Source organism: Borostomias antarcticus (genome assembly GCF_949987555.1).
Source record: "Borostomias antarcticus genome assembly, chromosome: 5".
NCBI classification, from domain to species: Eukaryota; Metazoa; Chordata; class Actinopteri; order Stomiiformes; family Stomiidae; genus Borostomias; species Borostomias antarcticus.
Genome location: NC_140238.1, coordinates 11,098,293 through 11,115,686, shown reverse-complemented (window position 1 = coordinate 11,115,686; position 17,394 = coordinate 11,098,293). Strand labels below are relative to the sequence as shown.

Here is a 17,394-nt window from a genome sequence, read left to right as displayed (position 1 = left end):
AGTTGTAATGTTTTTACTGTAGGCTGCACATGGTGAAGTTTCGAGTAGATAGCATTCGCGATGGCATCACCAGGCATAACACCGACGAAATTGTAAAAGAAGATGCGAGGAGAACTAAAAATAAAAAATAAAGCAAGCGGATGTTGGAGGCGGGCTCTACAGGTTCAAGCCGGATGATGCGGCGGGCTTAAGGCAGTCCTTCCGAGGCTCTATTAATCGCCTTCTATTAATACATGTTCCGAGGAGAGACTGGTGACGCGAGGCTAGCACCCGAAAGTTATACCAACCGACAAAAAGCTAAAAGAAGAAGGAGAACCATGGCAACAATACCGGATGTAATGAAATCACTCGGGAGAATCGAGTGGTTCTGCAGCGCCTGAAATGCACCGAGGAAAGAACGTCAAAGTCAAAGAAGTGATCGGTTCACTTTGCAGACTTCTGTCTGTACTCGGAGTGGATTCAGTCCCTTGTGCTGAAACCTTTAGACGGGCAAAATTTAACAAAGGCGAGAATGCTGTAAGTTTTTGCACAAACTAGCTAACATAAGGCTAAACTTTGCATGGCTAATATTAAATAGCTATTCAGCTGACGTTAGCCAATTTAAGCCTAGCTTGCGCTGTATTTTCTTTCCATCACGGTAAGGAGGCTAGTATGCACTGTGCATTGAAGTCAACTTGAACAACTGGTCACATCTTTTTGAATGCTAGTTAGCTAGCTTGTCAATAAACGTGAGACTCGTTTTCTCGGCGCCTGGGTCGACCCGCGGTGCACCGGGTGCCTGTGGAATGACATTCAGTTGTTTTCCAGGTGGGAGAATTTTTGAAGCTCATATGTAACATCCTTCTGAAAGCAGCCCCACTTGAATATGAGTGCTCTTGCTCAACACACTCAGATAGAGGTAAATATTAAGCTTGTGTGGTAGCCAGCATATAGGACAGAGTATATGGTGGATGGTGAGCATTGATATTGATCTCTGTCAATTGTACCTTGTAGACAGTCAGTCCAGGCTGGTCCGAGGTTTCCTCTGGGGAAGTGGCTACGGAGCTGGCTGGGTGTTGGGGACCCAGCCCCAGGAGGTGGGCAGTAGGGAGCTGCTCCTGGCCCTGGGCTGGCTGCTGTGCTCTGGAGGCCTACTGGAGGTGCTGCTGAGAAAGAGGGCTGCGGAGCTGGACCCTCTGGCGCTGACACCCATGGTGAAAGGCCTTTGATATGTCCTTCATATCCTATTTTTTTGTCCCTGCCATGTTCTGGAGCAGTTGAAGTAATGTGATCCTCCACCAGATGGAAGCGTTACTCTGCTGATCGAACACTTCTTTCCTAGTGCTACACCCTCCCAGACTGGCACACAAGAATATAACAGACACACACAACAGTGGTGTACACTTCTTTCTCCATGGACACACAGTATACCCACTTCTTTAACCACTACTGTAACATTTTTATAATTTCAGCAATTAAGCCATTAGAGTATACCAACTTCTTGAGTCACCACTACACCCCTGGCACACACTAACCATGTGGTACACCCTCCCAGGTCTCACCAAGATCTACTGGACCAGTAAGGGGACGGACAGAGGCGGAGTCACAGTCTTCAGATCCCTGCCTCCTCAGGAGACTCCAGTGGCTGATTGGCCGCCTCAGGTTCCATAGGCGGAGCCTGCTGTCCGTGCAGGAAGAGAGAGCGAGGCTACTTCACCTGGTCAGTCTGTTACAGTGTCCCCTGATACAGTCTCCTGGCCAAAGAGTTATGTTGTGGATGATCGTAGGCAGAGTCTGCGATGCCCAGCTAGGAAAGGGTGGAGTTATGCCAACCAAAGGCATGTCCGCCTCTGTCAGGGTGACTGCCGATAGCTTTGCCTTTGGTCATCTCCTCAGATCCTGTCCTCCATCTCCCATGCCTGCTCCTCCCCCCTAGCTGATGACCAGCACAACATAAACTCCACTGCACTTAAAGAGGTGAGAACATGACCCTAAACCAACCCTAACCGGATTTCAACCTAACTCTAACTGGCCTTCAACCTAAAACTAACATAACTCCAGCCTAACCTGACTCCAGCCCTACCCAACCTAGCTCTAACCTAGTTGTGTGTGTGTGTGTGCGTGTGCGTGTGCGCGCGCATGTGTGTTGCAGGCGATTCAGCATGTGCAGACTCTGTGTGATGTTCTGGAGGCCTACCTGGAATGGAAACACCAGGAGAGCATCTTCTGGAGCTGGATGGTGGGTGGTCTCTTCCACAGCCACAACGTGAACCACAACCTTAAAGGACAATGCTCGCTTTTGACAACCTGGACCTTATTTACGACATATTATAAGACGTTTGACTCACCGAGATCACTTTGGTGTAGTTCGGAGGCATGTAGAAGAAATTTTAAATCCAGCGCGAGCCAGTATATCCATGTAATGGCGGTGGTGGGGGCACCGGGAATGCAGTTTCTAAAAATCTACGCGAAACGGTTGTTTTCATCAATCTGTCTTTATGAATCGCTAGTTGTGCTTACATAGAGCGTAGGCCTGTTGTGGTTGTTCACATGCCTCTGTAATATGATCTTTCGAAACGTCTTTCGAAACGAAATAGCTTCCCCACTTGCTCCAGCACGCATGCGCACAGCGCGCAATCGTTGCTCCAGCACGCTGTGCGCATGCGTGCTGGAGCAAGTGAGGAAGCTATTTCGTGTCTAAAGATGTTTCTAAAGATCATATTACAGAGGCATGTGAAAAACCACAACAGGCCTACGCTGTATGTAATCCCCGCCATTTTGGTTCACACAATTGTTCACCTATTCAACGATGTATGCCAAAAAAAAAAAAAATACACTTACATTTAAACTTCATTCTACAATTCAACATCTGCAAGACCAAGGAACTATTGTAGTGGTGTATTGAAGTGTTCTGTTGCGTGCTGTGTTTGTTGCTCCGGACCTGTACAGTACTTTGGTCAACCTCGGTTTCTTTAAATGTGCTTTATAAATACAATTTGAGTTGAGTTGAGTTGAAGGAACTGGCGGTGGACTTCAGAAAGAACAGGAGGCCTCCAACCCCCATCAACGGGGAAGAAGTTGTGACAGTGGACTCATACAAGTTCTTGGGAGTGCCCCTGAACAACAAATTGGACTGGACGGACAACACTGAGGGCTTCTACAGGATAGAACAGAGCAAACTGTTCTTCCTCCGGAGGCTTCGACATGTATAGCAGGCTACTGATGTGTGTGTGTGTGTGTGTGTGTGTGTGTGTGTGTGTGTGTGTGTGTGTGTGTGTGTGTGTGTGTGTGTGTGTGTGTGTGTGTGTGTGTGTGTGTGTGTGTGTGTGTGTGTGTGTGTGTGTGTGTGTAGGACAGTGTGTTGGACTGCCACCTGACAGATCAGAGGGAGGAGCCTCCTGTCACTATGACTATGCCCAGACACCAGACTTCCAGAGGGAGGGGGGATCCTTGTCTCCACCACCAGGTCGGGGGGCGTCTGGGCCTGTTGGAGAGCGCACTCCGGAGGCTGCAGACTGAGCCTGGATACACACACCCACACACCACACATACACACCTTGGACAGGTGAGAGAACACACACACAGGCCATGTGAGAGAACGCACACACACACACTTGCTTATAAGGTCATTCTCGTGCAAATCTTCAATGAGTGATTGTCATCTCTGCTTTGCAGGTGAGACGGGGCTTGTGTACACCCCCCGTGGAGGGGAGGGGAGGGGGGTTATTATCAGGACCCTCCCAGGAGCAGATGGAGAGGATGGTGGCTCTGATGCTCCAGGGCTTGGCGGAGGCCTCCAGTCCCGGTGCTCTCTACCAGGGTTACAGGCCGAGTCTTCAGCCGGGCCGGCCGGCAGCGGCAGCCTGCAGTGGGGCGGGGAGACCAGGCGAGTCCCAGGCTTCACAGATGATCCTCCAGCTGCGGCAGAAGGAGGCCTGCCTGTGTGAGAGCCGGGACCTGCAGAGACGGGCCCAGAGTACAGAGATCCAGGAGCTGGTTGGACAACTAGATGGGCTGGTCCTAATCCCCCCCCCCCGGCCTATGAACCCTGACCCCTGACCCCCCGCCCCAGGCCCTCGTTCTGATGTCATGGACCCTCTGGTCTGGATGAACTCGACGTTCCGTAACGATGCTGGGATGTGTGTGTGTGTGTCTGTCTGTGTGCGCCTACTGGTGTCTGTATGTGTATTTGTGAGTGTGTGTGTGTGTGTGTGTATGCTGTTGCTATCTGTGTTGGATGAATCAAAGTAGTGTTAATGGGACTATGGAACAACATAGAAATAAAATGGATATCAATTCTTTGTCAGTATCGCTACTCTGTTTACTCTCTCTCTCTCACCCTCCCTTCCAAACCAACAGGAAGCATCTGCTGAGCACGTCTGTTGCCTCAGATAAACAAACAGAGGGAAATCTGCTTTCTGCCCTCAGGCCACGGTTCAGTAAACAACACTAACCTCTGAACCTGACCTTGACTGCAGCTGATAACTGCAGCGTAAACCTGCTCATGTTCTGGGAATGCGTCACTAAGTCATTGTCCTCTTTCACACAAAAAATGTCAGCTGGACATGACGCCAGCATTCTGAGTGACCCCTGGTCTAGTTCCTCCACACAGGCTGAGACCAGAGGTAGCGAGAGGGAGATGTTGAGTGGAAGGTGGAGGGAGGGAGGGATTGAGTTGAAGTGGGGTATAGAGAGGGAAGGACTTGAGAGGTTTGAAGAGAGGGAATGCTTGAATGGAAGGAGAGACGGGGGGGCAGCATTGAGTGGAGGGGGGCAGACGTTCCCACATTCCTGAGGTCTAATAGGGAGGCAGGGGGAGGCTACATCTGGTTGTGTTTATAGAGGGGGGGGAGGAGAGAGGCTAAAACACGTCTTCAGACTAAACCTAGCCTCTATAACCTCACCAGACACACAGGGCTGCATGGGGAGACCTGAGAGTGTGTGTGTGTGTGAGAGAGAGAGAGAGAGAGAGAGAGAGAGAGAGAGAGAAAGGGAGGGGGGATTCTGACTGCAGTGGCCTGCCCCTTCCTGACACCATTACAGATCTCATACAGACAGGAAGTTGAGATACTGGGGAGGGCTAAAGAGAGAAAAAAAGTCCTGTTGCCTCTTTCTTAAAATTTATTTTTGCAGTCATGTTAAAGCAGAAGCAATAGAACGAGTCTATGAAGCTCCAGGGCTTGCTTGGTTAGGTTTAGGGCTGCTAGTGAGAGGCACAGAGGCAGCTTTTACTCAGGAAAGTTTTGGAGTCATGAAGACAGAACGATGAAAACAGCTGCTCTCTCTCCGCGGTCAGCTGCCTCCACGGGGTATGTCAAGTTTTCCTTATAGAATGTCTATGGAGAGACGCAGTGTTCTGTTCTAGAATGTCTATAGAGATAGAATATTCTGTTCTAGAACGTTATACATATTTTAGAATGCCAGATATTCTGCTAATATTCAGGCTTCTTAGACACTGGACGGCTGGGGAGAGAAAGAAGGAAGTAAGGGTCTTGTGGTTCCACCCTCTACTCCTATTTTCTGTTAACATATAAACAAGTCGAGACAAACCACATACCAGCACTTGAGTCCTTAGTTAACATTGTGTGTTTCTAGCAAGCTTACTGTTGAAGTTGCAAAAGAGATTACTAATTCCTGTTTCCTAATTGCATCATACCCACAACTTTGATTTTAAATTGTGACTTAAAAGTGTTCATTTCTTTCATACTAATTATACAATTTATCCCAGCAGCATCAATTTGTCTACCAATTTGCAAAAGAAAAGCATTTTGGCATGTTTAGAATGATCACTGATAGTCTTTATTTGCCATTTTCATCACAATACAAAAAAAATGCATTCAGAAAGCATTCATATGTCTTCACTTATTCCACATTTTATTACATTTTGTTACAGCCTTATTCCAAAACGGATTAAATTAAAATTAAATTCCTCAGAATTCTACACACAATACTCCATGATGACAAAGTTTTTCAACTTTTCAACTTACAGCCTTCTTGAGTATGATGCTACAAGCTTGGCACATTTACTATTGGGTAGTTTTTCCCATTCCTCTTTGCAGATCCTCTCAAGCTCCATCAGGTTGGATGGGGAGCGTTGGTGCACAGCCATTTTCAGATCTCTCCAGAGATGTTCAATCAGGTTCAAGTCTGGAGTCTGGCTAGGCCACTCAAGGACATTCACAGACTTGTCCCGAAGGCACTCCTTTGTTATCCTGGCTGTGTGCTTAGGGTCGTCGTCCTCTTGGAAGGTGAACCTTCACCACAGTCTGAGGTCCAGAGCGGTCTGGAGCAGGTTATCAATGATCTCTCTGTACATTGCTGCATTCATTAATTTCGCTCAATCCTACACTAGTGTCCCAATTTCTGACATTAAAAAACATCCCCACAGCATGCTGCTACCACCACCGTGCTTCACTGTACGGATGGTATTGGCCAGGTGATGAGCCGTGCCTGGTTTCCTCCAGACATGACGCTTGGTATTCAGGCCAAAGAGTTCAATCTTGTTTTCATCAGACATGATACTTTTAATTTAATTTTTTTTGAATAAATTTGCCATTTCCAAATTGGAATTTTGCCATTTGCCATTTGGAATAAGGCAGTAACATAACAAAATGTGGAAAAAGTGAAGGCATATGTATACTTTCCGGATGCACTGTATGTTGACACGTTCTGGATATACTGGAGCTTTTGGAGGTTCTTGCCAGGCATCCCAATGAGCAGTGCATTGCAGTAGTCCAGCCTTACGGAGACAAAGGCATGGACAAGCTACTCCACATCAGACAGGGTTAAGGTGGGACGGACTTTGGCAATGTTTTTAAGGCGGTAGGATGATGTCTTACAGAGATGTTTGAGTAGGTGTTGAAAGCCAGGGAGGGATCAAACTTGACACTGTGGTTGGTTGAGGAGGAGAGAACAATGGTTTTCAAGGACAGCTTTCAAGTACAGGTGTCATGGGTGTAGCAATGGTATAATATTTCATGCCTGCAGATACGACCGTGGGGGAGCATATAGAAGATGAACAAAATGGGTCCAAGAACAGATCCTTGAGGGACACCACAGGTGATCGTGCACATCTGAGACCTGGACGCCCCTAGGAAGACATATTGTTTGAAGAGTTTGTTTTTTTCCTGGCGCACTGTGGAGGAATATTTAACTAAGTAGACTATTTCAAACTGCTGGGCTGAGGGAGTGGTACAGAACAGAGAGAGAATATTCGATTTTAAACAGAACGCACAGAGACATGAGGAGACCATTTGGAGTCTGTGTGATTTCCGGACATACAGTACCTGTGTATTCCTGTGTGGGCAGAGAGGAGGACGCAGGTATGAGTCTCTAACCCTGCCTCTCTCCTCTACTCTCAGGGTGGGTCCAGAGCCATGCTCCTCCCCTTCCGTTCCCCCAACAGCCGGTCCCGCCAGACCTCCCCCTAAACCTCACCCCTCCTGCCCCCCTCCCCCCAAGTCTCACCCCTCTTCACCCCCCCCTCCGAGACCTAGCTTTGCACCTCTGTCCAGCATCTCAACTCCATCCCGACCTCCCCCTCCCACAGCAAAGCCCTCTTCTGCGGCCCTCCCTCCTCCCCTGACTCCCTCTCTCCCTCCCCCCCTGACTCCTTCTCTCCCTCCTCCCCTGATTCCCTCCTCTCCTTCTCTCTCCCCTTCTGTGGTGGCAAAGCCGTCTTCTGCTGCCCTCCCTCCCCCCCTTACTCCCTCCTCTGCCCCCCTCACCCCTGCCCTCCCTCCCTCCTCTCCCCCACTGCCCCCGACCCTGGCCCCCTTCTCCCCTCCCAGTATCAGTCTGTTGGAGAGGCTGATCAGGACCTGCCCTGTCTGGCTCCAGCTGGGGATGAACCAAGAGAGAAGCTCATCTATACTGGGGAGCGAGAGACCTGGGGTAAGGCACACAAACACTGCGTACGCACATACTGTATGCCACAAACTACACACAAAGCTCCAATACTTTATGATGCATGTTGATGCCTAAAAGCTTGTTGGACCTACAGTATGTCGTTTTGTTAAAAGGTGTTCAATTATGTCCAGGTGTTTCTTGTGCGGCGAGGCTTTGACCAGAAGGCCATGGTGCTGTCAGTGCGGCTAGCTGACTTGCAGGAGGCGCCCCAGGTCCAGGACTTCGTGGTCAGAGAGGACAGGTCGTGTGAGTATTGTGGTAACGTTTCTTTGATCAATGCTCTCCTTCGTCATTTCTCCTACTCGGGTAAGCTAAAGTCCTCTTCACTCTCTGGTATGTCCTCTGCGAGACCCGCTCTTGGATTCTGGAGTAAGATGATTAAGACCTTATTGTTTAGAATTTACCACCACTCCCTTTTGGAATGTTTGCAGATAGGCGATAATTGTGTCAGACCACAAGTATCCCTGTTTAGGGTTTGAGGGCAACCTCCTCAATCTCTGCATGTATACAGTACATGTCCCTCTTCTACTAGATGGGCTAGTGTGTCATTGTCAGGGTATTTGTCAGGGTTCCTGGGGAGAGAGGTCACTCTGGGAGTGTGTGTACTGTATGAATTAATGAATGTGTGTGTGTGTGTGTGTGCGTGTGTGTGTGCGTGTGTGTGTGTGTGCACGTGCGTACGTGTGTGTGCATGTGGAACTGCTCACCACAGGCATCCTGTTCCATCTCTTGACAGTGCAAGACTTCCTTTTGTAATGTCATCATCCTGTGACTGAGGGCTAGCAGGAAATGTCCAGTCAGTGGATTATCCACTGAAACCTCTGTAATAATCATAGCCTATTCATTAGTTTACAGTCATTTAGCAATATAAATACAATAAGTGCTTAAGAGGTAAAATCTTAAGAGTCATAAGTCTTAAGACTCATCTCTTCTCTGCTCCCCCCTAGGTTTCTTATGTCTTCCTTTTAAATTTGGCTCATAATATTTGATCTTTCAACTAGTAATTAGTTCCCAATTGCTTATTTTAGTGTTTAAATTAATTCATTTTAAATGTTATATTAATGATTTTGTATATATTGTTTTAGACTTCTGTGTTAAGCACCTTGATATTTCATTGTATTTGAAAGTGTGCCATATAAATACAGTCTATTATTATATTACCAATAGTATTTCTTAGGGAGTTTTGAGGCCCAGCCTATAGCCACAGAGTGCAGTCTTCTCTAAATAAAACCCTCACCCAGTACTGAATGATGAACCCCATCCTCCCATCCCTCCCTCCCTCCCTCCAGTCATCCATCTCGAGAGGTCCGTCCTGTTCTTTGATAACATCTTCAAGCTAGTCTCCCACTACTGTGTCAGTCGGTACGTCTGGTCTCTCTCACACATTCTCTGGCCTGCACTCAAAACATAATTCAACCCTGGGTCCAAATACTATTTGAAATCCCCTAAAGTACTTTCTCCAGTCTTGCTGGAGTGTCAGTTGGGTGGGGGTTAACTTTTGGGAGGGGGGGGGGGCTATCTCGTCTGTTCCATTGTACCAAGCAAGATCAATCTAGCAGAGATAAATATGTGGAATGATTTCAGATAGTATTTTTCGAGCAAGGTCTTGATTACATTGTTAATATGAACTGACCAGTCATCTGAACCACATCGACACCTGACCTGCGTTGTAAATCTGACCGATCACCGTGTGTCACATTTTGTCAGGGACGTCCTGCCCATCACCCTGAGGCTACCCAAGGTCATCGTCCAGGCAACCAAGTATGAGGATATGGAGGTGGTCTCCACGCTGGGCTCAGGTGGGATATCTCATTTGCATAGACTTTACATATGAATGACTGTAACTGTTAGTACAGTAGACCCAGTAGTGTGGGTCAAGAGATTAACCTCACTCTGCTTCTCCATGCAGATTTCTGGGGCTCAATGCTGAACAGCCAGTGGGAGGACGGAGAGCAGGGGGCGGGCCTGGGAGAGGAACGCCCGGAGGGGGGCTGGTACATCAACCCGGTCCCCCTGGAGGAGCACTGCAGCGGACTTCAGCAGACCTCTGACCTCTGCCCTGTCTCCCGGAGCCAGAGCCTGACCACCCCGAGCCCCAAAGGGGGCCCCAAGTACAAACGGCCGCCACCCCGCCCCCCCAACGTCCCCGAGCCCCTGCTGCTGCTGTCTCAGGGGGCCAAACTGCCCGCCTCCCCCAGGGGCCCCCCTTCCTCCATGGTGCGGAAGGAGGAAGGAAAAGAGAAGAGCAGAGAGGGAGTATCTCTTCCTCTAAAGACCAACTCAGCACAGACCTCCTCCGCCAGGGAGGCGGGAAGCCGGCCTCCCCCTCCTCCTCACCTGCACAGAGCCCCCCCCGTCGCCCTGCCCCGCAGGCCCTCTGACAGACAAAGGGACAGACAGAAGGACGCGCCCGCTGCCCTGGACTCGGAGCCCCCAGCTTCTCTGATCTGCCTGGAGGAGAACCTCCCAGCCAACCGGGAGCCAGGGGGAGGGGCAGAGACTCAGGAGGCGGAGACAGGGACGGTGGCGGAGCAAGAAAAAGACGGAGACGGAGAAAAGGAGGCGGCGAGCGGGACAGAGAGAGAGGCCGATGGGGAGAAAGGCACAGAGAGAGATAGAGGGGGAGAGATGGAGGGAGACATCGGCGTAGAGCCAGAGCGAGATGGAGCAACAGAGGCGCGGACTGACTCAGAGGGCGGGACCACGCAGGGGGGGAGTGGTCTCACCGGCCACGCCTCCGGCTCCAGCCTCAGGAAGCCCCCTCTCCATCCGGTGCCCCCTCCCAGGAGGAAGAGGCCTTCACTGACCAAACCCAACATACCGGAGCACTGCAGCCCCGCGGGTGGAAGACCCCTGTCACTCACCAGTCCACTCCGCCCCCCTCCTACCACACCCCCCTGGTCTGTCCGTAAGCCCGCCTCCGTAGTCACCACCGGGGGTGACGCCAGGGCCTCGGACGTATCCTTGTATTCCCCTGAGGGAGGGGCTGGCCCCGCCCCAGACCAGGACTCCACCAGCACCGCCAGCAGCACTGAGGATGAGGGGGGGGGCAGAACCACCCCTACCACCAGGGGTGGGGGCAACAACGCTATTGGAGGAGGAAGAAAGGGATGCAGCAGCCCCAAGGCCGGAGTGAAAAGAACCTCCACCATCATCCTGGACCGCGCCAAGCAGCGTCTGTCCATGGTCAACCTCTCCAACGTGCTCACGGGCCTCCTGAGTGCCGACTCCAAGCTGCAAAAGCGTATCGTGGAGCTGTCCCGGGATGGCAGTTCCTACCTGGGCAGCCTGGTGAGGGACCACAGGGCCTTCGCCCTGGAGACCATGGGCAAGCACAGCTCCAGCACCGAGATGCTGCAGGAGATCCGCCAGATGCTGACGCAGCTGAAGAGCTACCTGATCCAGAGCACCGAGCTGCAGGGCCTGCTGGAGACCAGCGTCTACACCCAGGAGAGGCTAGGTATGTTAACGCTAACACACACACACATACACACATACACAGGGCCTGCTGGAGACCAGCGTCTACACCCAGGAGAGGCTAGGTAAGTTAACACTAACACACACACACACACATACACACATACACAGGGCCTGCTGGAGACCAGCGTCTACACCCAGGAGAGGCTAGGTAAGTTAACACTAACACACACACACATACATACACACGCACGTGCGTGCGCGTGCACACACACACAGGGCCTGCTGGAGACCAGCGTCTACACCCAGGAGAGGCTAGGTAGGTTAACACTAACACACACACTCACACACACACACAGACACACAGAGTCTGCTGGAGACCAGCATCTACACCCAGGAGAGACTAGGTAGGCTAACGCTAACACACACACACACACACACACACGGAGTAACATTTACAAACAGACACAGGAGAAGCTAGGTAACACACATACACACTAACATTACATACAGGAGAAGCTACTGTAGGTAGCACACACACAGACATACAGATACACATACACGCTCACACACACACACGCATGGATGCGCACGCACACAAGATATTTATTATTAAAGCCCCACTATGTTGTTGATTTCATCTTAAAATATCAGTTTCAAAGTCGATCTATTGGTCTGCTGGATTATTATAGCGAGAACAGCACCTCTTCCATTCCCACAGAGGGGTCCGGCGACTTGCACTATGTAACTTTTGACTGAGAGCCATGGTTTTCTCTCACATGAACGTTAATAATAATAATCATGTACTGCGGCCCCATGTGGTTTGAGATGTAACTGTTGTTTTAACGCTCTGCTCAATAAAGTTAATCAATCAATCAATCAATCAATTCTGCTTTCCTCTTCAAATTTGCCGGCAGTCTCCATTTTCCTCAGCTTGTCAGTTGTCAACAAATGCACGTGAGAGGTGTAACAGGCGTCTCTCGGTGTTTTACGACAATGGTACTGCGGTTGTAATGGCTCTAGTGGCCTTTAGCGGCGGCTAAAGTGCACTAAACTGGACTGCTACATAATGGGGCTTTAAGGGAAATTTATTATATATTGCCTTCAAGCTATGCTAGTCTATTGCAAAATGAGGCAGATTATTACAAAATGCGGGTGTTATTACACAATGAAGTGGCAGTTTATTACATTTCGTCATAACAATGCGGTTACATAATGTTACATAATGTGTTGTTACACAACCTCGTCTTGTAGAGAAATTAGTAAAACATCCCAAATGTTATCTAGCGGCGACATTTCCCTTTAAGGCTCAGGTAGTCTGAATTACTGGATGTAAGCTTTGGAGATCATAAGCTTTTGAAATTAGGAAGGTGGAAGAATTTCCCTGTCCCAATCAGTAGCGACAGGGAGATTATCCTGGCCCAATCGTCACTGCATCCGGGGGCTTAGCTCCACCCAAGAAGATTGTGATTGGTTTAAAGAAATACAGCGTTTTTTTCCCCTATCTCTGAATGGTAATGAGTCCAGACAGACCTTCTGTAGCACTGTCACAGCGTAAGCGAAGTGTGGAGATAGGTCTGGCTAAGCAATACTGGGGTGACATCGTTTTTGAAGCGTGTTGTGTTGCTGTTGTTGTTGTTGTTCTCGAGAGACCATTTGTATGTGGGAAGACAGGAAAAAAACATCCCAAAGGTTGTCCAGCAGTTACATTTTCTGTGTAGGATGTGTGCGATACTGTGTCTGTATTGTTGTTATCCAGAGACCATCGTGGAGGCAGCCCTGTGTAAGAGCGTTCTGAAGCCCCTTAAGGATGCCGTGTACACTGCGCTGAAGGAGCTCCACACCCGGGAGGGCTCCATGAAGAGGCTGAGGGAGAACCAGGCCCTGGTCCTGGCCACCACCTCTACAGACCTGGGGGTGACCACCAGCGTGCCGGAAACCGCCGTCATGGAGAAGATCAGCAGCAAGCTGTGGAACCTCCACGAGGAGTACTCCCCCCAGAGGAAGATCGACATGCTGCTCAAGACCTGCAAGATTATCTATGAGTCCATGTCTGTGGGCTGTCCAGGTCTGTGCGCGTGTGTGTGTGTGTGTGTGTGTGTGTGTGGGGGGGGGGGGGGGGGTGTGCCTGTCTCTATCCATTTACCTGTCTGTCTTCTGTCTGATCATCTGCCTGTTTAGACGTCTGTGGGTTGTTAGGCTGTGTGTGTGTGTCTCATATTCAGCCCACAAAAAAGGTCATCTTCATGGATGTATTAATAGAACATCATCTTACACTTACTTCCTGTTCCCTTGTTCAGGGAGAGCCCACGGGGCTGATGACTTCCTCCCTGTGCTGATGTATGTCCTGGCTCGCACCAACATGGCCGTCCTCATGCTGGATGTGGAGTACATGATGGAGCTGATGGACCCTGCTTTGCAGCTGGGAGAGGGTACACACACACACACACACACACAAACACAATGCATACATACACAGCACATACATGTGTGTGTGTGTTCCCAGAGTCATTGTGTGTTTGAGTATGTGTGTGTGTGCCTGTGTGTGTTCCAGGTTCCTACTACTTGACTACCACCTACGGAGCGGTGGAGCACATCAAGAATTTCGATAAGCAGCCGGTGACCCGTCAGCTGAGCTTGGAGGTCCAAGACTCCATTCACCGCTGGGAACGCAGACGAACATTTAACAAGGCCAGCATGACACAGACCGCTGTACAGGTTGGACACACACACAAACAAACACTAACAAACACACACACACACACAAAGATACACACACACGCTCACGCACACACACATACACCACACGCTCTCTCAGACAGACAGACAGAACTCAAGTCGTACCTGAACACTGTATCCTGATTCGATGTCTAACATACTGTGACTGTGTGTGTGTGTGTGTGGGTGTGTGTGTGTGTGCGCGTGTGTGTGTGTGCGTCCTTTGCCCCAGGACTTCATCACGGTGTCTTTGCTGGAGGCCGGCTCCAACCCCAAGACCCTGGGAGTGCAGGCCATCACCACGGTCAAGGAGTTGTGCGAGCAGTGCGCAGCCAAGTTCGAGGTCCCTGACCCGGACGCCTTCGGCCTGAGCGTGCTGGTGGATGGAGAGTACCGGTCCCTGGGACCCGAGGAGCGACCCCTCGCTGTCAAGACCTCGCTGCATCACGCAGAACGGTGCAAGGACTACGGCTTTGTCTATCGCCACGGCAACAGGGGCCCGCAAGACGCGGATGGCCGATCGCCTCCCCCCCTGCCCCCACCGCCACCACCGACCCAGATCCAAACACCGCCGCCGCCGACCCTGATCTCAACATTGCCGCCACCGATCGCGATCCAAACACTGCCGTCACCGACCCTGATCCAAACGCCGCCGTCACCGACCCTCATCCCAACACCACCACCATCAACCCTGATCCAAACGCTGCCGTCACCAACCCTCATCCCAACACTGCCGTCGCCGACCCTGATGCCAACACCACCGCCATCAACCGTGATCGAAACGCCGCCATCACCGACCCTCAACCCAACGCCGCCATCACCGACCCTGATCCAAACGCTGCCATCACCGACCCTCAACCCAACGCCGCCATCACCGACCCTCATCCCAACGCCGCCACCATCAACCCTGATCCAAACGCCAACGTCACCGACCCTGATCCAAACTCTGCCACCATCAACCCTGATCCAAACGCCGCTGTCACCGACCACAGCATCCGAGGAGAGTTTGATTGAAATCTGAAATACATTCCTTTGTGTGAGTTTGTGGATGTGTGTGTGTGGTCACATTTAACTATACTTGCAGAGGCCCAATGTTGTGGGTACTTTTTGGAGGGTCCTCACGAATTTAGGGTTAATTTTAGGGTCAAATGTTTGGCGTTTAGGGCTTGGTTATTATGGTTACGGTTAGGTTTAGCATTTAGGGTTAGGTTTGCATTTAGGGTTAGGGGTAAAAGGTTATGTTTAGGAATAGGGTTTAGGGCTAGGGTGAAGTTTAGGCGGTCCCCACAAGGATAGAAAAAAGTAACGTGTGTGTGCGTGAGAGAGAGAAAGAGAGACTGTGTGAGTGACTGTTTCAGTGTGTGCATGGCAAGGCAAGGTTCTATTTGTATTTCTAAAACATGATTTTCTTCCACAAGCTGATGAGTTTGCAGTTTGTATTTTTACAACATGGAACAATACCTCTAAATGTTATGTTATAAGCAAGGCTTCTCTTCCATATTCTTGGCTGTGCAGATGTGTTTGTGTGAACTCTCCTGCTGTATTGAGCAGCATTAAGGCTCAGTTAACCCTTATGCCACAACGAAACCCAGTAATGCCTGGTTAGGACCCAGCTGGGGCTAAACACTCCCCTGGTGGGAAAGGCAGCCGGGCTATATAGCTGTATTACATAATCACGTATTCATATTGCCACTGCAGTGTTACTTTACCTGTCCATCCAGGCACCATGGCAATACATTTTTTTGTATTACACCAAATCACCTCCTTGTTTTTCATTTTTGAACGTCAATCCTGTTTTTTGTGCATGGCTGTAAGCCAGCACCATAGAATGAAGTCTCCGACGCAAATTCAGAAGAGGCACGTACGTCACGGCCGGGGGGGTCAGCAGAGGTTAATCAGTCACGCATGACGCCAGCACCAGCTGACTGTAGCTGTCATAGCATTGGTCAGCTCACTAGAGCGCATGTATTTAAGCTGTCAAAACATGTCATTGTTCGCGCTTGCCATTACTGCTGGTTGTGCATTGCATGCTCGCCCCACCTCCTCCCCTGCTCCTCCTGCGTATGTCGATGTCATCTGTTGTCATCGTTGCTCTCTGTCCGAGGTAGTCTGTCAGGTATTCCACTAGCGTCGGCTAGTGGATGCCAGAGTAGCCGCTAGCTGGTCTCTGTGGCTTTCCGTGGCGAACGTGGGCCGCTACGTCTCCGAATGGCCATCCAGCGGTCCCTCCGGGCGCCATGGACGCAGAGACACTAGGCTGTATCTCCCGCGGAACCCACGAAGCGTCGGCCCGTGGGGACCAGGGACTATAATGTACAGCAGTCCTCCTGTGGCACTCTTTGACGGTCTTAGTGGGCTGAGTTACCTCCGAGCGTCTTCCCGATCGCGGCCCACTCTGATCGTCATTGAGGCAGGGGGCTAGATGCCGTTCCCCCTTCCTGGCTCTCTGGGCCAAGCGGCCCAGAGGGGGGGAACACCTAGATTGCCTCCCCCTGCTAACGCGCTCCACGCCGGTGGAAGGCAGGGGGCCCCCCGGACAGAGCACACCGCCAAAATTCATATGCTATGTATTATGCCGCTTGTATAATAAATGTTCAAATTTGACAAAAGTGATCTCGACTGAATAGCGTTTGTCGGGTTGTCACTCCCTCCCTCCCTTACTCCGGTCAATGTTGATCTGCATTTCTCTCACCACAAGAGGCAGTAGTCCCAGCACACCAAAATAAAGAAGGACACCAAAATCAACCCGCCGATCTCCACTGCACAAGTAGAGTAGCAGTGAAAGTATTGTCTCCCAACCGGGAGATCAGGGTTCCCGATGGGAATGATTTTATGGGACTATACCCCAAACCTCCACACGTTCATCCTTTCACTCCAACCTTTTCCCAGATAGCAAACAGATATCGGTCCTCCATCGGGTAGTCTTGAACAACCTAGTCACTGACGACCAGCTCAACACGACGCTTTAGCCACTGACCGCTACCATTAATGTTATGGAAGCTGCTGCTAGTTGTTGTGAGCTCATGAGCAAACTGGCTATTCCGCTCTTATTGTGCTAGATTAGCATTGGAAGCATTGGAACTGATGTGTCCAGGCGACAAGACCTATCTTAATTTATCAGACATTATTTCATGCCATTTCAATTCACAGCTATTTCAGTGGCATGACTAGCTTCCGTTCTACCAGTCCTGAACAGAAACAAGCCAGCCATGCACATAAGCCAGGACCTGGCCTGGTTTACTGGGAAGAAGCAACGTTTTCTCTCACAGACCGGTAATTTACTAAGGTCGTATTTGACGCGAGTCAAGATCTACACAGAAACTTATAACCGTAGCTCAGGCTCCCTCTCTCACTTTCGTTTGTATTGTATAT

General features: G+C 50.2%; 2 protein-coding genes across 2 annotated transcripts; both read left to right on the top strand.

Annotated features, from left to right (window-relative positions):
• The first annotated feature begins 346 nt into the window (after window positions 1-346).
• On the top strand, window positions 347-4,236 carry tedc1 (tubulin epsilon and delta complex 1). Its single transcript, XM_084438821.1, has 8 exons — window positions 347-516; window positions 808-898; window positions 994-1,193; window positions 1,535-1,699; window positions 1,876-1,956; window positions 2,132-2,218; window positions 3,332-3,544; window positions 3,655-4,236. The coding sequence occupies exons 1-8, from the start codon at window positions 382-384 to the stop codon at window positions 4,036-4,038; spliced, it is 1,356 nt and encodes a 451-aa protein (XP_084294947.1). The 5' UTR covers window positions 347-381; the 3' UTR covers window positions 4,039-4,236.
• Window positions 4,237-4,854: 618 nt separating this feature from the next.
• rin3 (Ras and Rab interactor 3) lies at window positions 4,855-16,595 on the top strand. The gene is made up of 10 exons (XM_084438190.1): window positions 4,855-5,288; window positions 7,341-7,872; window positions 8,019-8,133; window positions 9,177-9,249; window positions 9,595-9,686; window positions 9,797-11,347; window positions 13,064-13,372; window positions 13,605-13,736; window positions 13,859-14,022; window positions 14,255-16,595. Exons 1-10 carry the CDS (start codon window positions 5,245-5,247, stop codon window positions 15,041-15,043), a joined length of 3,801 nt encoding a protein of 1,266 aa, XP_084294316.1. The 5' UTR covers window positions 4,855-5,244; the 3' UTR covers window positions 15,044-16,595.
• The last annotated feature ends 799 nt before the right edge of the window (window positions 16,596-17,394 follow it).

Coding starts and splice junctions, on each gene's coding strand:
- tedc1 (XM_084438821.1), top strand. CDS start 382: ATGCACCGAGGAAAGAACGTCAAAGTCAAAGAAGTGATCGGTTCACTT. Junction 517..807: donor TTAACAAAGGCGAGAATGCT/GTAAGTTTTTGC, acceptor GTTGTTTTCCAG/GTGGGAGAATTTTTGAAGCT. Junction 899..993: donor CTCAACACACTCAGATAGAG/GTAAATATTAAG, acceptor TGTACCTTGTAG/ACAGTCAGTCCAGGCTGGTC.
- rin3 (XM_084438190.1), top strand. CDS start 5,245: ATGAAAACAGCTGCTCTCTCTCCGCGGTCAGCTGCCTCCACGGG. Junction 5,289..7,340: donor CGGTCAGCTGCCTCCACGGG/GTATGTCAAGTT, acceptor CTCTACTCTCAG/GGTGGGTCCAGAGCCATGCT. Junction 7,873..8,018: donor TGGGGAGCGAGAGACCTGGG/GTAAGGCACACA, acceptor AATTATGTCCAG/GTGTTTCTTGTGCGGCGAGG.